The 17,580-nt window shown below is 38.3% G+C and overlaps 1 protein-coding gene across 1 annotated transcript; it reads right to left on the reverse strand.

Moving 5' to 3' along the window:
- Window positions 1–4,223: 4,223 nt before the first annotated feature.
- On the reverse strand, window positions 4,224–14,845 carry LOC140162301 (uncharacterized). The gene is made up of 4 exons (XM_072185540.1): window positions 14,158–14,845; window positions 10,392–10,608; window positions 7,771–7,946; window positions 4,224–4,895 (listed from the first exon to the last, which is right to left on the reverse strand). The coding sequence occupies exons 1-4, from the start codon at window positions 14,614–14,616 to the stop codon at window positions 4,464–4,466; spliced, it is 1,284 nt and encodes a 427-aa protein (XP_072041641.1). The 5' UTR covers window positions 14,617–14,845; the 3' UTR covers window positions 4,224–4,463.
- Between the last annotated feature and the right edge of the window lie 2,735 nt (window positions 14,846–17,580).

Genomic DNA, 17,580 nt, shown 5'->3' on the forward strand with positions numbered 1-17,580 from the left:
TTACTTTAAATATTGTCCTGAATAATGAATGCAAAAGTTTTAAACAAAACATTGCACAGTATCAACAATTACACTGTAAATTGGCTAGAACACATTGAACACGTCCCCCTAAAATCATAATAGAAGAAACAAAGTAATAATTCCCATGTGCATCTTCCTTTTTAGCACCTCTTTTGGGCCCAAATGGGTAAAATTACACAATTGTACGCGCTTCGTGCGCGATGATCCATCAAATAGCAAAACGCACTTTCATCTAGGGCTAAAATAGTCCAAAATTGAAATATTTTCGTGCGCACAAAAGTCACATCAGCGAAACCGGAATGCTCGTCCCCTACTAGCCCCCCCTAGATGTTAATGCTTCCACCGCGACTGCTTAAAGCAGGATTAACATAACACCGTTGGATTATAAGAGGACTAAATTTAATGAGATACACAATCTTTATAAGGAAGGGGTAAGCAGTATGAAAAAGCGGAGGGGGGGGGCACTTCAATATGAAATGGATATAGGTGTAGGGCTGACACTTTCACAGTAAGGGGCATTTGGTGAGAGCAAAATATAAAAAAATATGGGGTCATTGGGTGAGAGCATACATATTGGCATTTGGTGAGATAAAAATGCACAAAATATGGGGTCATTGGGTGACAGACGGACCGTTTGGATCTAAATTAGTCGGGGCATTGGGTAAAAAATAGGGTCTTCGGACGAGACCCTCGAAAATTGAATTTCTAGTTCTAAATGGCTTCAAATGGCTTTGTTATTTCAAAATAAGTAACAAAATCAGTGATAGATGACTCGTTCCTGTTCAAATGGATATACATGTATAAGGGTCTTTGGGTGACAGATCAAAAGGAAAATATAAGGAGTATTTGGGTGACAGAGCATGTGAAAAAAAAAAAAAAATATGGGGTCTTTGGGTGACTGCGGTGCTGAAAGGGAGTCTGGCCCTACATACGCGTCACTTCCCCGCGGAAATTGCATTGATGCGGGCATTATTATGATTATGTAGGCCCTAATCGCTCATTTCTTCACAAACAGTCAACCGAATCAAATATAATTTGCGTACATAATAATATTATAATAATATGATGCACAATACAATGAGCTAAACGCCGCTTTTTACATTTTTGCCGATGCCTATATTTCTTGACTTATGTCCAAATTCATTCACCAGGGTATTTCTGGTACACCTTGTATATCATGTTATGCTGGTTATTTAAATTTCACACGACATAAGAGTCATTCCATTGAACTGACTATGGCAAGTATACATGCAGCTAGAAAGGTCGTAACTTAATTACACAAATGCTCTTCTACCAGTCTTCCAAGTCTTTCCACGGAATTAACCTCGGAATCAATGTCTGTCCTCTGAATCTCACTCATAAGATTTGCCACACTCACCATATTCTTAATTTCCGCCATTGCAGATATTGAAAATGACTAGCTACTTGGACCATGTCAACATGGCCAATCAGAAACTATAGAGGGCGCTTCTCGACGCGAAAAAATCTGGACGCGAAAAAATCTGGACGCGAAGAAACTCGGCGTTACAAACTCGGCGTTGGTTTTACAATCTCAACGTCATCGTTTTGAACTCAACGTCGTATTTTAAAACTCGACGTTATCATTTCATTCTCGACGTCATTTTTTCATTCTCGGCGTCATTTTTAAACTGGACGTCATTTTTAAGTCTCGCCGTTTTTTGTCCGGTGTGGCGTGCCATAGAATAGCAATGACATGTATATTTAATTAGCCTAACTATGCGATGATGCTCAAGCGCTTTCTTACCGTTCCACGCCAGCACCGTTCGGTGCACTGCTAGTGCGCCATCATTAGTAACTATTGCGCTCTTTTAGGTCTTTGGGCTAGTTAGCAAATTTACTTGTGTCCTGTGCTTGCTGAACGTCGACAGACGACAACTAAATTGTAAGTGACCGTTCAGTAGGCCCTACTGTGATCAAATTACTTCTCAATATTGAAACAACAATTCATTGATAACAAGAAACGAACAGCTTTTCTGTTTCATAAAATTAATAGAAAAATATACAACTTTATTCAATAAATTACAAATAAACAACTTTTTACAGAAATGGTCCATCTTGGACCTATATAAATAACTTCAACTTGAACATATTCTTCATAAATCATTGTGTTTTTATGCTAATATATTTTTTACCTTTTCTCTCAGGTCAACAATAACATTTTGTCAAGAAATAGAAACACAAAATACCACTTTAAAAAGGTTGGTCTAAACCCTGGAATTATGGAAACTTTCGGGCCTCATAACTGCTAAATTGTTGGTGTAAAGTACATAAAAGTATACATATTTAGAATGGCAAAGACTTGATAAGTTCATCTGTTAGGTCAAATTTGGGCCAAAATGCCATTTTTGGCCAAAAATCCCAAAAATAACGGTTTTTGGCCCACTTCTTATTTCGTGCATCGTAACAAAAAAATCCTTGGGCCAAATTGTTTTTAGATTAATTTTTAAAAACTAGATCAAAATATCTAGGACCCGTTTTTTCATTTTTTTTAATTTTGACCAATTTCACCAAAAATATTTGAAATTTGGGCCAAAATCGGGCTTTTTATGATTTTTTTGAAAAATCAGCATTTTTTACCAAATTTCTCAAAGTTGGTCGAAATTCAAAAAAAATAAAAAAACAGCCCTAGATATTTTGATCTAATTTTTAAAAATTAATTTAAAAAATTGGCCCAAGAATTTTTTTGTTACGATGCACGAAAAAGAAGTGGGCCAAAACCGTTAAGATTTTTGGGCCAAAAATGGCATTTTGGCCCAAATTTGACCTCACAGATGAACTTATCAAGTCTTTGCCATTCTAAATATGTATACTTTTATAGGCCTATTATACTTTAGACCAACAATTTAGAAGTTTAATGAGGCCCGAAAGTTTCCATAATTCCAGGGTTCAGACCAACCTTAAAACAGTCAAAATTGAAAATGATCGACGATTGATCAGAAGATGGGAGAAACAGATCGAGAAAGAGGAGAGAGTGTAAGATATTATACTCTTTTTTTAAACAAATAATTATTCATGCACGTTTGGCAAGGTCGCAATATTTCTTCTACTCAATATGTGTCCAACAATCATTCAAAACGATGCAGTTGTGATCTTATAAAAAACCACTGTTTCCGAAAGATTTAAGTTATTCTCTAGTCTCGTCTCTGAGAAATGATTTCTAAACTTTAAGAAATTGGTTTTCCAATTTCTTCTTTATTTTCCTTATTTTTGCAATACTAAATCTTTATATATCTCAAAAGTGCTTTTTCCGTCAACTACATTATTCTGATGTCATTGTGCACAAAATACATGAAATACTTTTATTAGTTAAACAGACAGGCAAAATATAGGCCATATACGGTACGGTTTGCTATCAACAAGTCGGGCTCGACAGTTGGTGAAAAAATAAATATTAATTTTATCATCGAATTAAATACTTTTTAGATTGTCATATACTCATCAATATTCTCCTGTTTAGGTAAATATAAAAACACACACAAATAACAAAAAAAAATAACAAAAAAAAAAAAACAAAATGTATGTCTATTTTGACTGAGTTAAAAAAGAGAGCTCGCATATTTCCTCATTCGGATTTTTTGAAATCTTTTGAAACGTGACAGGCCTACCATTTTCTTGGCCTTGCCCTATACCAGAGGATGATTTAAGGAAGCCCCATCATGCACTGCAAAAGTGTTATCACTTTACTTTTCAAATCCCATTGAACTCTGTGCAAAAGATGTTGTGTTAGAACTGTGTGTGTCATTATTACTTGGTCGATTTCAGATCTAAAGTGATGTATGCATAAAGGATAATTCACACCTTCTGTAGATAACATAAAATGTGAAATCGACTAGCTTTTTGAAGGTGTTTTTATTGTAAATACATCAGTCCAAATTCAAATTTAACCATGCACGTCTATGCAGTGGGCGGACAGTGGTGTCATGTTCACTCACACAGCTATGCTAACCGCAAGACTTGCTGGGTAGTGCTTAAATCATCCTCTGGCCCTATACCTAGTGATGCAATTCACTTTTTGAGATCATATACAGCCTGAAAAATGAAACAGTTTTGTGGAAACATACAATAAAAAATCCGATTCATTCGACATCCGCGTTCTTTTTCATTAGGCACGTTATCCCGGGACGTTATCATGGTTATCATGGCAAGATGTTTTGCACACAGAAGAATCGTTCGGTTTGAAAAAGACAAAAAAAAATAAAAAATGAGCGCTCAGCGCAAAACTGTCTCATCGCCATTTTGGATGAAAATAAGATTATGGTTCCAAAATTTTCAGTAAATAAAAGGCTTTCCAGTGACAACATTTTTCCAACCAACTATTTCCAACCCCAATAAAACCCACTGACCAGAAAATCTAAAAGACTTGTCGTTCAAATTTCACATAGCGACGAATCAAGTTTACATCTACCCGACTTCTGTCTAGTCTATTCACCATCATCTGTCGATTCACACTTTACATCAACATATCTGGCAACTCCAGCTGGAAACGGCACAGCTGGATTAAACAAAAACGCCGGCGAATTATACTGCTTCAACATGTGGGGATGGAGATCACGGAATGCAGGAAGACCTGCATTGGAGACTAGTTTCATTGGCGATTTCCGTTGGGAAGCACCAGAGGGCGCTATGTATGTAGTATGGCGGGGTGCCGGACACAGTTTGGCAGTGTTGCCAAGTTGAATTAGCTGTCCAGAGGTGGTGGCTTCTGTTTTTACTTGAGTCTGATGAGGTGCTTGCTGAGTTACTCGTTTAAGTTGTGGGAAATGAGGCGGGAGTTGGAGTCGCATAGTTTGGGCATGTTGGCCGCCATTTTGCCGTTTCCATTTCATTCGCCGATTTTGAAACCAATTTTTCACCTGTTGCAATAAAAAACAAAACAAATAAAAGATATAGGTTTTCCTGGCCAATTTCGCAACTTGTGCGTTCGATTTAATAAAAGTGTCATTCGTTTTCGCGCAAGATTGAATGTTTGCAACGAATCCCGATTTCTTTTTCGCATTATGAGCAATCGATTTCATTTTAGTTCAATCAAATTAATGTATGATCAGAACAATTCATTATTGTGAATTCAATTTCGTTCTCGAATGTTTCAATTTCACCATTAGACGTCTAATTTAAAGGAATAGGCAATCAATTTCGCAAAAGATGCACGGAGGACTGCGAAACGTTGTTAATCCTATTTTCAATTTCATGCATTGACAATCTAATTAGCGAAAAGGAATTCAATTTGAAATTATGCGGATTTTCAAGATAGGCCCTACGTCTACGTTGCAGCAGAAAAAAAGTGAGTAGCCCTATGTAACACAGAATAAACACACACATGTTTTAATGGGTAATGCTTAATGAGAAGTATACTTAAGGTACAGTGTTCATTAAAGCACATTAATACTTGCAAATACGAATACGAATGTAACATGTTAATATTGTTTTTAACACACGAACACATTAAAATATGTTTAAAACGGCGCTTAACACGTTCGGGTGTTAGCAATATTAACACTTTAACATGTCAGTTAATCCAGTGGCGTAGCGTCATAGGGGCACGGGGTGGGGGCACGTGCCCCCAATCGATCTGAATTTTTTTTAAATCCCACAGGAAAATGGCCGAAAAACGGCTTGTGCCCCCAATCAGACCCGGTGCCCCTCAATCGTGGTCGATGCCCCCCCCCCAATAAAAATTAATAAAATGTTATACTATATGCCTATATAGTTCAGATGTTCACACAATGAAATGGACACGATTGGGGTCTAAATAAACAGGATGTGATGTGAAGGATATGTTTATAAGTCGACTGCAAAATATGCTTATTTAATTTCTAGATGTTGTTTTGACTGTGTTCATTCAGTTTTTATTCTTATACGATAGATAAAGGTTATATTATACAATTAAAAATACGAAGATTGAAAAAAGATCTATCGTAAGAAAAAGTAGCATTAACTTAAAGGAAAAGTTTCATTATATTTTTATAATTTATATGATTAACTAGACTGAGCTTGATTGAACTATGGGACATACATCACTTTATGGTTTCTGAACTAAACCGGAAAAATGCTTTTAAATATTATAATTAGTTGTAATTCATTTTCTGTTTTACTAGGTCTATGCATACGGCAATTTTAAACACTACTTAAAAATATTTTTTCCCTGCCTTCACGTTTAATATAATATTATTCAAAAAATACAGTTTAAAAGTGAAGATTGTAGTGAATGATCAGTCCTTTATCATGTGCTTGCCACTATCTACTTTATAGTAAACTATACATTGCGAAATAATATAAAATCATTTTAAAATAAAATGTGCATGTAAGTTGAGTTTATATAGCGAATTAACTAACAACTGCAGTGTATTTCTTGACTTTAATATAACAACGTGCTTGTTTGAACCATGGAAATAGTAGATGTTTGAACAATGTTGACGATACATGTATCTAATGTTCAATATAAACACGATAAATAGCATTTTTATATTTGAACCATTGTAAAATATTTAAGAACTTCTGGATTTGATTCTGCACTTTGCGAATTCGATTGAACATTTTTCCATTTTGTTTCCGCATATATGAATTTGTATTTCCAAATAGGCTCTGAATTCAAGGCCACGTGAATTTGGCTGCACAATTTGCGAAATTTGCTGCACAATGTGCGAAATTGGGTGCACTATTTAGAATTTTGAATGCGTATTAATGAAATAGATTGCACATTTGCTAAATTGAAATCGAGAATGTAAGCGTTCATTCAATTTCGCGCGAAAAGGAATGAAACTTATACTAAACTGAACGCTCAAACTTTGAAATTGGACGGGAAAACCTATATTTAAAGGAGATTGATAAATGGTAGGCATTATGCATCAGGAAAATATTAAGCTTACGTTATTAAAGGGGTATGCCGACGCGTAGCCCCTTTATCAGGCCCATCGCTTTGGAATTACCGAAACTTTCACTTACATTGATTTGTTCGCGATTTAAGTTTGTCTTCATAGCAGTTTCACAAAATTGACCTTTTCGACAAATCCCATAATTCCTTGCGGTAAGACCTGAGATGTCGTCATTTGACGTCACGCATCGGCTTGACGTCAAATGACGACATCTCAGGTCTACTCCCAAAGGTTTATGGGATTTACCGAAAAGGCCAATTGAATTAGCAATCAACAAATTGCTTTTAGTATCTCTGCCTCATTTCCAATGGTTTTTGTGACTTATTTTGTTTTTGATAGCGAACTGCCTGCAAACATGAGTCAGTGTCGCACTGCCTCGTCGTACGCGTAGCGGCCCAGAAAATTTCAGTCGACCGACCGTAATTCGGTCTATGAGAATAGGGCTATATACTAGTACTTATTTAGCTCAAGAGTCGAGAGTTTTCATCTCTATTTTGAAGCGATTGGGTCATTCGCCTCCATGCAATGTTGTTGCGAGGGGATATCGCTGCACTACAACTCTACAGAGAGCCCTTCCCGGCATTTAATAAAGCTGGTACCCATTTGTACACCTGGATGTGGAAGGGCAGTAGGGTTGAAGAGCCTTGCCTAAGTGCACAACACGTAACGCAGCGGGGACTCGAACCCACGACCTCGAGCTACCTCGCGATTATGAGTCGAAGTCTTAGACTGCTGCGAAGCCGTGCCCCTGAGCCACAATCTTATAGTTTTCCATCGTTTTTTCCAAATTCCAATACATTTCGATTTATATGACCAATATGACCCGATCCTAAAATAATATAAGGTCTCCACTAACCTGGACATCAGAAATGCAGAGTTTCTCAGCCAATACCTTCCTTTCATCAGCGGCAATGTATCTACCCACAGAGAATCGTTCCTCCAGGACATCAAGCATCTGATTGGTGAAGGTAAAGCGACCTTTCTTGGAGCTGCTGCAGCTACTGCTAGCCTCATCGTCGTTGTAACTGCGTTCTGAAATAACGAGTTGAAAAATTGGAGCTCGTCAACATCATGCCTATAAAATTCTTTATCATAAGACGAGGATGGTAGGCCTACTTATTTTATTGGGTTGGACGGACAAATGCGAGAACGTATACGTCGACGTTATACTATTACTAGTATGTCAAAATACGATGCCGGTGTACGATAGAAGGCCAAAACAGGTTAGTCCGTCAAGAATCTATATACCCATAGCAGCGCGGCCAACTCAACCACGCCGAGAGTGTATTTCCTGACCATGTTGACGGATTGAACCGGTTAACTACCCGCCGAAAGTGTGCATCTTGACCTTGTTGACGGACTGAACCCGGTTGTTGACGGATTAAAATCGGTATACTAGCTGGCTTCCAAGTGTGCTTCTTGACCGTGCTGACGGACTAAACATGTTAATTGGCTACCGTTGGTGTTTTTTTGTTTGTATTGTTTTTACCATTTTGCAAGTTGATTGATAGCTGTTGAGGGATTAAAACCGGTTTACTGACTGCCTATAGGTAATCCTTGGCCATATTGACGGACTAGAACCGGGTTAACTGGCAAATTGTCGGTCGTTAATACCAAGAAATTTGCCCTGTTATAATATGATGAGACCCGCATTTGTGGCAATATTATTACGTAAGAGTGCAATGCCATTATCATGGTGTTGCATGCACTTCCCTGATTCGACAATTGCCGAGATATAGAAATACTGTCGAAATGGGGACGTTTTGACAGCACCGTTCAATTATTTATTCAGCATGCTATATTAGTTCGTATTATCTTAGAGTAATTGACCAATTGTTGATTCACAACTCAGCCAGACCTCCAGCAATCTTTTGGTTTTCCAATCTTTGACTCGGCAAGGGAGTCACCGTGTCAAAAGTGTGAAACCCTGAATCGCATTCGATAATATTCATATACCTATACTTCAACGCGCAACCCCTCAACCTGCTGCACAGCGACAACGCCTGATAAATAATTATTATATTGTACAGGCAGGGAAACTAAATCAATATCTGCTCAGTGCACGATTTAATATTCAGACAATAGCTCTTTGAATACCGGGGTAGAAAATGATGAATATCTCCCGTCATTTTTGGTTTCTAAAGAACCCAATTGTAAGGCTTGCACTTGAATATATGTGTTGAAAGCACATGATTGTCGTAACCGTGCGTATTGACAAACGACCGTGCGTTTTGAAATCGAAAACTGAAAAAAAATCAGATTTTATATACGTGCAGAACAAAAAAAGAGAGCTGCCCTCTTTCGTAAACACTCAGGTCACGGAACATAACACTTTACTATAGCGCAGTGTATAACCACTAGTGACATGGTGGAGGCAGTCTAAAGCAGATGACGTACCAGGCTCGCTGACATCTCGAGGTCAGTGACCAGGCTATTGTCAATAGCCTTAGTCTCAAAACTATTAAACAGGGAGGAACAATGTGGTCATGCGTCGCTGTTGAAGAACTAGAGGATTCGACCTACCACCATCAGTGGCGATTTCTGCCATGAAGATATTGAGGCGATGACACCGTGTGGTGCTCCCCGGGGGTGCTCCGACAAATTTCGGTGTCCCATTTAAAAGTCATCCCCTTGAGAAAGTATTTTGGGAATTCCAACCAAATTCAAACAGTTTTAAGGGGGTACTACACCCTTTGATAAATTTGTGTCTACTTTTGCATTTTTCTCAAAAACTAATAACACAGTGGTAACAAAAGTTATGTATATTATAGGGGCAAGGAATCCAATTACTACACTGGAATTTCAGTGACCCAAGACAAGCGGTTTGTTATTTATGATCAAAAATAAGGTACCACTTGGATGTACCTCGTTTCCTATCATATATACTGAACCGCTTGTCTTGAGTCACTGAAATTTCAGTGTAGTAATTGGATTCCTTGCCCCAATAATATACATAACTTTTGTTATACCAGTGTGTAATTATTTTTTGAGAAAAATGCAAAAATAGTTACAAATTTACCACATGGGTGTAGTACCCCCTTAACCATTCCATATCCAATAAAATAGACAGGGAAAGGTGTAGAGATCATTGATTGTCCTCGATCCACAGGTGTGTGGGGCTGAGTGTGGATTTTAAATGGAATAGCCCGTTTTGACATTGCATTTTGTACGGTGTACCATGAGGGACATGCAAACTTAAAATATTTTGTTAAAAAATGTGTTACAAACTCAAATAATTTTTTGCAAACTCAAATAATTTTTGCAAACTCAAATGCACAAATGTATGAGTGGCGGCACCGGGATTATTTCAGGAGGGACAGACGGACAGGGGTGGAAAGTGAAATTATATTCGGATTTTTGCCGAAAATATTGGTTTCGTGAATTTGTTTTGCTCTGACGGGGAGGGGACTGGGGGAAGCTCAAGTTGTTTTTGAGGGGGATTCCCCCTTGGTGTCGCCACTGAAAAAATATACTTACTCCTTGTCCGTGCTTGTCCCGGGAGTCTCTGTCCTACACCCCCTGCCATTACTGCTTCTGTACCTGGCGCAGGAGAACTCCTTCCTCCAATACTGCCATCAACTGTCATCAGCAGTCCCTTGAATGGGTTCCTACCGCCATATTCATGATATTTGGACAGATCTGTCGGAGGACTCAGAGCTGTGCACGCTTGTCTTTCTGTGTATACCGTCAAAGGCTGTAACATTATTAGAAATTAAAATCAGCATGTTTAAATGTTATTTTCACTAATTACTAATTGGTTGAGTATTTTATATCCTACGCCAACAGTGAGAACACTATACCAGATTCACTATTGTTGTTGTCCATAATCATGGCTCAATGCTGCCCAGCTACTTTGTAGTTACTCAACATGCTCAAGAGTACCAGAGGAGTACCAGTCCAGTACCATTACGTGTATTGTAGGCCTACGTGTGATTTCGATTATGTACTCTATAGAGCAGGTGGTGGTCGCATTGCATTCTCTAAATTCAGTAAATTTTCATCGTCAACCGTGTAATTGAATGGGATTATTTTGAAATTTTAAAACGCTTGAAATATCACAAACAAATAGGGCTATGTTAATAAATAATATAAATACAAGCTAAAACCGTTGGGGTTCGATAATGAACCCCACAAAACTAACCAAGTATATGGAAAATGCCATACGGCCGGACGGTTTCACAAGTTGCCGGCTCGATCATGCCATTCGCCGCCTGCTATAGAGTACACACATGGGGTACCAGTGAAGTAGCTGCGCGGCAGTCCCGGGGGGGCACTCACATGTTAAGGTGGTACGGGTATGTGCGGCGCTCAAGGGTCCCTTTTTCAGGCTCTCCGACAGTTCCTTAAGCCCCACATTTGGATCTGCTCCAGTTCTTTGAGCCTCAAACTCTGACAATTGTAGCGCTTTAAGCTCAAATTTGGAAATAATTTAGAAATTTTTAGCTCAACAGCCTATAATTTGGCCCTAATTTCAGTTCTTCAAGCCCCTATTTTGCCCGAAAATCAGTTCTTAGTTCCCAAAGTTCGGCGGCGCTCCGCGCCGCACACCCCTACCAAAATTTAAGTTGAGTGCCCCCCCCAGGGGGGCGGCAGTGTACCTCTGGGGGCAACAGCAGTAAGAATCTGGTTGTGAAATTTGGACACAAGTCACATACAATCTAATTTTATGTAAGTTTAGTTAATAAAACCATTTAAATTTTATCAGGTGACCATTTATGTTGAGGCTTGCTCTGTATGGGAATATACCCTCTATTTTGGTTGCCAGTTGGGTTTTTCTTCTGGGGATTTTCTTGATCCGTGTTGCAGAATCTCATCGAAATTGTGAGATAGCTAATACCGCGCCATTCGTCTCTGTTCATAGTTGTATGCCCCCCCTTTCTTATTTCTACAGCTATCTTACATTTTCGATGAGTTTCTGCCAATGGCACTCCATGTTTTAGAAAAAAAAGGCTAATTTTTTTTACTGCCACTGTCTCAATACAAGATTAGATGGGCTAAAGAGTCCTTGTCATGTGGGGCAGGATTAGATAATCAGACATACAAACCTGGGTTTGTGGTGGGGTACATACAATAGCTATTCAAGACACAGTGTATGTAAAGGATAAAATGTGCATATGAGATATGGGTTCAAGCGGAGAAATAGTTCACTCAGTGAACAAAAACTCAAAAGAGAGTGCATTTGCAGAAAGAGGCAATTCGACTTGTTCAAAATTTCTAATTGTTAAATGTGCTGAATAAGAATTTAAGAATGAATTAAGGAATGAAGAATTTAATGAATGAATAAAATGAATGAAAGGAATGAAATGAATAAAATGAATCAATGAATGAATATGAATGAAAGAATGAATGCTTATTGATGATTGGATGAATGAATACAATAAATGAAATGAATGAATTAAATGAATGACTGAATGAATTAAAATGAATGGATGAATGAAAAATTTAATGAATGAATGAAATGGAAGAATGAATAAATAACGAATAATTGAATAAATAATTGAATGAATAATTAAGTGGGTACTACACCCCTGTGGTAAATTTGTAACTATTTTTGAATTTTTCTCAAAAAATAATAACACACTGGTAACAAAAGTTATGTATATTGTTGGGGCAAGGAATCCAATTATTACACTGAAATTTCATTGACTCCAGACAAGCGGTTCAGTATATATGATGAGAAACGGGGTACATCCTAGCGGTACCTTATTTCTTATTATAAATAACAAACCGCTTGTCTTGGGTCACTGAAATTCCAGTGTAGTAATTGGATTCCTTGCCCCTATCAGAGGAGGCTTAAAGGCATTCCTACAATGCACTATGAATATGATTGGGAAATTTGATCAATATAACCTAATTTTAAAGGCAAAGTCCCCATTGCCACACACACAAAATGGTAATTTTAAAACTGCAGCCAACGAGCTAATAGTTGAGACTTAGGACTGATATTTGATTTTCTTACAGGAAACATTCATATTGTATTGTCCCACTGCATTAATTTTATTCCTAAGTCTCGATGTTTTGAATGTTAAATAATAGGATGAAAACACTAGATATTTGCACACAATTCCAATGCAAGGCATGGTCAACTGTATACCACATGTGTACAAAAGCCAGACATACAAGGTCATAAACCCCATTGGGTTGTGGGAATGTCTTTAAACATCCTCTGCCCCTATAATATACATAACTTTTGTTACCACTGTGTTATTAGTTTTTGAGAAAAATGCAAAAATAGACACAAATTTATCGAGGGGTGTAGTACCCCCTTAAATGAATAATAGAATGAATTAAGAAAGAAATGAAATGAAATGAAATGAAATGAAATGAAATGAAATGAAATGAAATGAAATGAAATGAAATGAAATGAAATGAAATGAAATGAAATGAAATGAATTGAAATGAATTGAAATGAATTGAAATGAATTGAAATGAAATGAAATGAAATGAAATGAAATGAAATGAAATGAAATGAATTGAAATGAAATGAAATGAATAGAATAATTGGATGTTTTGAGATTTCTTTATCTTTTAATAGGTTTCCTATTATTGTTTTGTTCTTTATTGTTGCATGCAGCTGGATAGGCCTATAATGTTAAATTAAGATGTCACTATTGAATGCAGCCCTCGTTGTGGGGGTCGGTAAACCGAGTACCCTAAAAACCGAGGACCCCAAACCCTGGTCTGAAATGCATTAAGGTTAACTATTTTAAACTGTTGCGATTTGGTAATTCACAGCATCTTGCGAATGGTAGTGAGCTTTGGCAAAAATTGCATTGATCATTTTATAGCGAGTGTGTAGAAGAATTCAAATATCACAGATATACTTTTGTAGGTCACGTGGTTCTTGAGTTATGTTGTCAATAGGGCTGAAACAACAACATTTTTATAAAACGTACATAACTCATTAACAACAATAAATCAAGGAAGTTTTCAAAGTATATGATTTGTATAATGAACTTTTGCAAAACATCAAAGTGTTATTTTTTAATAATAAATTAATTTAAATAATGGAAATCGATTTTTTGGCTGCTTCGACCAACAATATACCGGTCTACCCTTATGGATGTCTTCATTTGCGGAGTTTTCGTTTTCGCGGTCTTCGTTCATGGGGTCTTCGTTTTCGAGGTATGCGGTTTATCGACACCCCTCGTTGTGGGCAATCCAGAGAATCTTATATACCTTCTGCTGTGTCGTTAAGAATGTTAGGGTTAGTGTTAGGCCTACTGGTGTCAGAATGGCTTACCTTAATATCAGGTACTTGTTGTACAACGTGCATCCCATAAGGATTCGAACCCGAACCCAGGTACTGCTCAACCATCCGAGCCATCCCAGGACTTGGAAGAGGAGGTGTGGGGTACATAGCAGGTATCGGGTGACGCTGAGCCGAGAGGTGCGCGGCGTGCGATTCATACAGACGCACTGCTGATTGTGGATATCCCGCATGTGCGGGCGCTGCATGTTGCGCGCCTGAAGGAACTGGTGGTTTCATTTCTGGAACTGCATAGTGTTGTGCGCTGCGGACATAGACGCTGTGCGCCGTGGGAGCATAGTGAAGTCCATCATGAGAAGCCATTGAATAGGAAACTGAAGAAGGTCCATCTGGAGTCTGAGAAATGTAGTTGATCGGTTCATGCGGAGGATGGCTATCCGCTGGTTCTTCGGGAGAATTTGGACGACTGACTGGCACGCGTTCAACTAGCATGTTTTGATAGTACTGCGTCTGTAGAAGGAGCTCAGGTGTGGTTATCTGAGCACTGAGTTTCTGTCTTCAAACTTCAGAGCAAGTGTTGCAAAATTGCTGGATAGGGAAATGAGGAATGGAAAAACTGGATGTTTATCGTGCCGTTGTTGTAAGTCTAGACCAAAAGGATGTGCATGTGTTAGACTCGGTGATGACCGCGTTAATGATGGTGATAATAATGGTGATGATCAGTCTTGACCACGTTGACTAAACCTTTCAGCACCAAAGCGCGGCACATCATGTTGAAAAGCGCTCAATTTTGGCCAAAACAAACATTGACCGTCTAAAGTATCGGCCCAATGTGGTCTTTGATCTACAACGATGGCAACATAATCACAGGTGATGAACATAACTGCTCATTGACATAATCATGATAATGAGGGACAATGACCAAGAATGCAAACTGATTATCCGATAATCGCTTCATTTGGTGGCATATTGTAATCCCGGAATAGCTGCCATCAGTTGTCTGCGCTAGCGCTCTCTAGAGCCACGGAAGGGATTACCACCCGGCATTCAGGTTTTTGAAAAAAAGGGGAAAGAGGTGTACCAACCGGGGCCCCTGGTTCGAAATACATGGACTAAATTGACCAAAAGTTGTAAATCAGTGCGTCTCCCTTTTGGCCCGGTTCACTTTAAGTACTTATATAGGCTTATCTTTTTATTACCCATTTTCGCGTAAAAATTGCACATTTTTATGCGCTTCTCGCGCATTTGTCTCGGTAAAGTAATTTTAGCAGCGGGATAACCTGTGTAGGGGGCAAATGAAGCGCGCTTCGGGCTTTACCTTGGGGCCCTTGGTCAGACCAAAATCTGGAGGCCCCAAACTCCCGCATGTGCACTGACGTGGCCAAGTTTTGGTTTACAAATGGGCTACTATTATTTACAAGATCGACAGTGGCGGCGGAAACAAATACAATTTACGAGTATATTTTGCTCTGATATTATACTTGGACAAATTTGCGCGCGAAAAAAAATCAATTTCACATCAATTTAGCCCGAAGTGAAGGCGAAATTTGCTAGGGGGCCTAAAGGGCCAGTGCGTAATTTTACCATATCATTTTTTGTTTCAGCACATTGGGATTTCAGGCTAAAAAAAGAACATGCACATGGCAATTTTTGGGGCCGTGGGCCCGGGCCCATCTGGCCCAATGGTAAATTTGGCCCTGCGGTTCGCTCGCCTAACATGCCCACATTATACTGTATTTAGCCGGGCCCCATGCCCCTTGGATCGACCGATTAATTCAACTTAGCCAACCTCCTCGGACGGCAGCTCAGCGGCCATGCATGCACATCATATTTTACGGTGGGTTCAATCCGAGGCAATTCCCGAACTCAAAGAGTGGACGGCGCGGCGTATCTCAAAAATTAGAGTAGGCCTAGGTCTAGTAAGTTCTAGCCATATTGGTCTTTTGTGTTAAGGGGTGGTGCAATAATTATGTGTACCCCCGGGGTGATGAATTATAGGGGGGGCAAACATTTTTTGGCAGGCCAAAAGGCGGGGGGGGGGCAAGCATTTTTTGGCAGGTCGAAAGGGGGGGGTCAAGCGATTTTTGGCAGTGCGAAAGGGGGGGCAAGTGATTTTGGCAGATATTTTGGGCGCCGTTTCTATATTACACCCTAGGAAAACATTAGGAACACGTTCAAATAAATATGCACAATTTCCTGCTCGCTGCACTCGCATTATATGATCTTTAGGTTTAAAAATTCGGGTTCCCCAAAATCTTAGTGTGTAAAGGGGGGGGGGCAAAGATTTTTTGGCACGTCAAGGGGGTGCAAAGGTTTTTTGGCACGTCAAAAGGGGTGGGGCAAAGATTTTTTGGCAAATGGGATTTCTGCCAATTTTGGGTATTATAAGTTTGTAAAAATCTTAATGAAAAATATCTCGCGGATGGCAGCTATCACAAAATAACAATGTGCATGCACTGGTACATTGTAAACAGCCACACGCTTTGAGTGGTGATATTGAATGGAAATGGGATCACTTTGAAAACCAGAATACCTGAACCTCTTCAGCAATAATTACTAATCGATTTATTCATCAGAATTAGTCCATTTTTCCAACTGCTGTTTTGTACCTCAAGACTCAATCATTGATCATGTTGATGATTTACAGGTCCTAAACTCGCAAATTGGCCAATAGGGTATACAAAATGTGTCACAAGCCAATAATTTCATAACCCCCAAAAACTTATGACCTGACAAACTGAATGCCTCTTACATGTTGGCCAAAATTCAGTACTGTATTGTTCACTTTTTATTTGAGATTTAAAAAATAAACAGACAGACAGAAAGAAAGAAGGATTCAAAGAAAGAAAGATTCAAATAAATAAAGAAAGAAAGAAAGAAAGAAAGAGAAGAGAAAGAAAGAAAGAAAGAAAGAAAGAAAAAGAAAGAAAGAAAGAAAGAAAGAAAGAAAGAAAGAAAGAAAGAAAGAAAGAAAGAAAGAAAGAAAGAAAGAAAGAAAGAAAGAAAGAAAGAAAGAAAGAAAGAAAGAAAGAAAGAGAAGAGAGAGAGAGAGAGAGAAGAGAAAGAAAGAAAGAAAGAAAGAAAGAAAGAAAGAAAGGAAGAAAGAAAGAAAGGGCCACAAACCGGGCCAAAAAATGGAAGAGAATCTAAAGAAAGGGAATGGATGGAGGAACGTATCAATTCTCTTACACAGTCGATCAGAATGCAGAGAACAAGAATGTACTTATTTATTTATTTCTATTTATTTATTTATTTATTTATTTATTTCTATTTATTTCTATTTATAGTATCGAGCACTATCTTCAGCTGTTTTGATTAACTACCGGGTATATATTATTTCTATTTAGGCTAATGAAAGTCAATTCCCAGTTTCCCGTTACATAATTTTTCATGACTGTGTAGGTGACCATTTCATTATTCATTATTCATTATTTTATACCATTTTATTATTGCATC

This window comes from Amphiura filiformis, chromosome 10, assembly GCF_039555335.1.
Source record: "Amphiura filiformis chromosome 10, Afil_fr2py, whole genome shotgun sequence".
Classification (NCBI taxonomy): Eukaryota; Metazoa; Echinodermata; class Ophiuroidea; order Amphilepidida; family Amphiuridae; genus Amphiura; species Amphiura filiformis.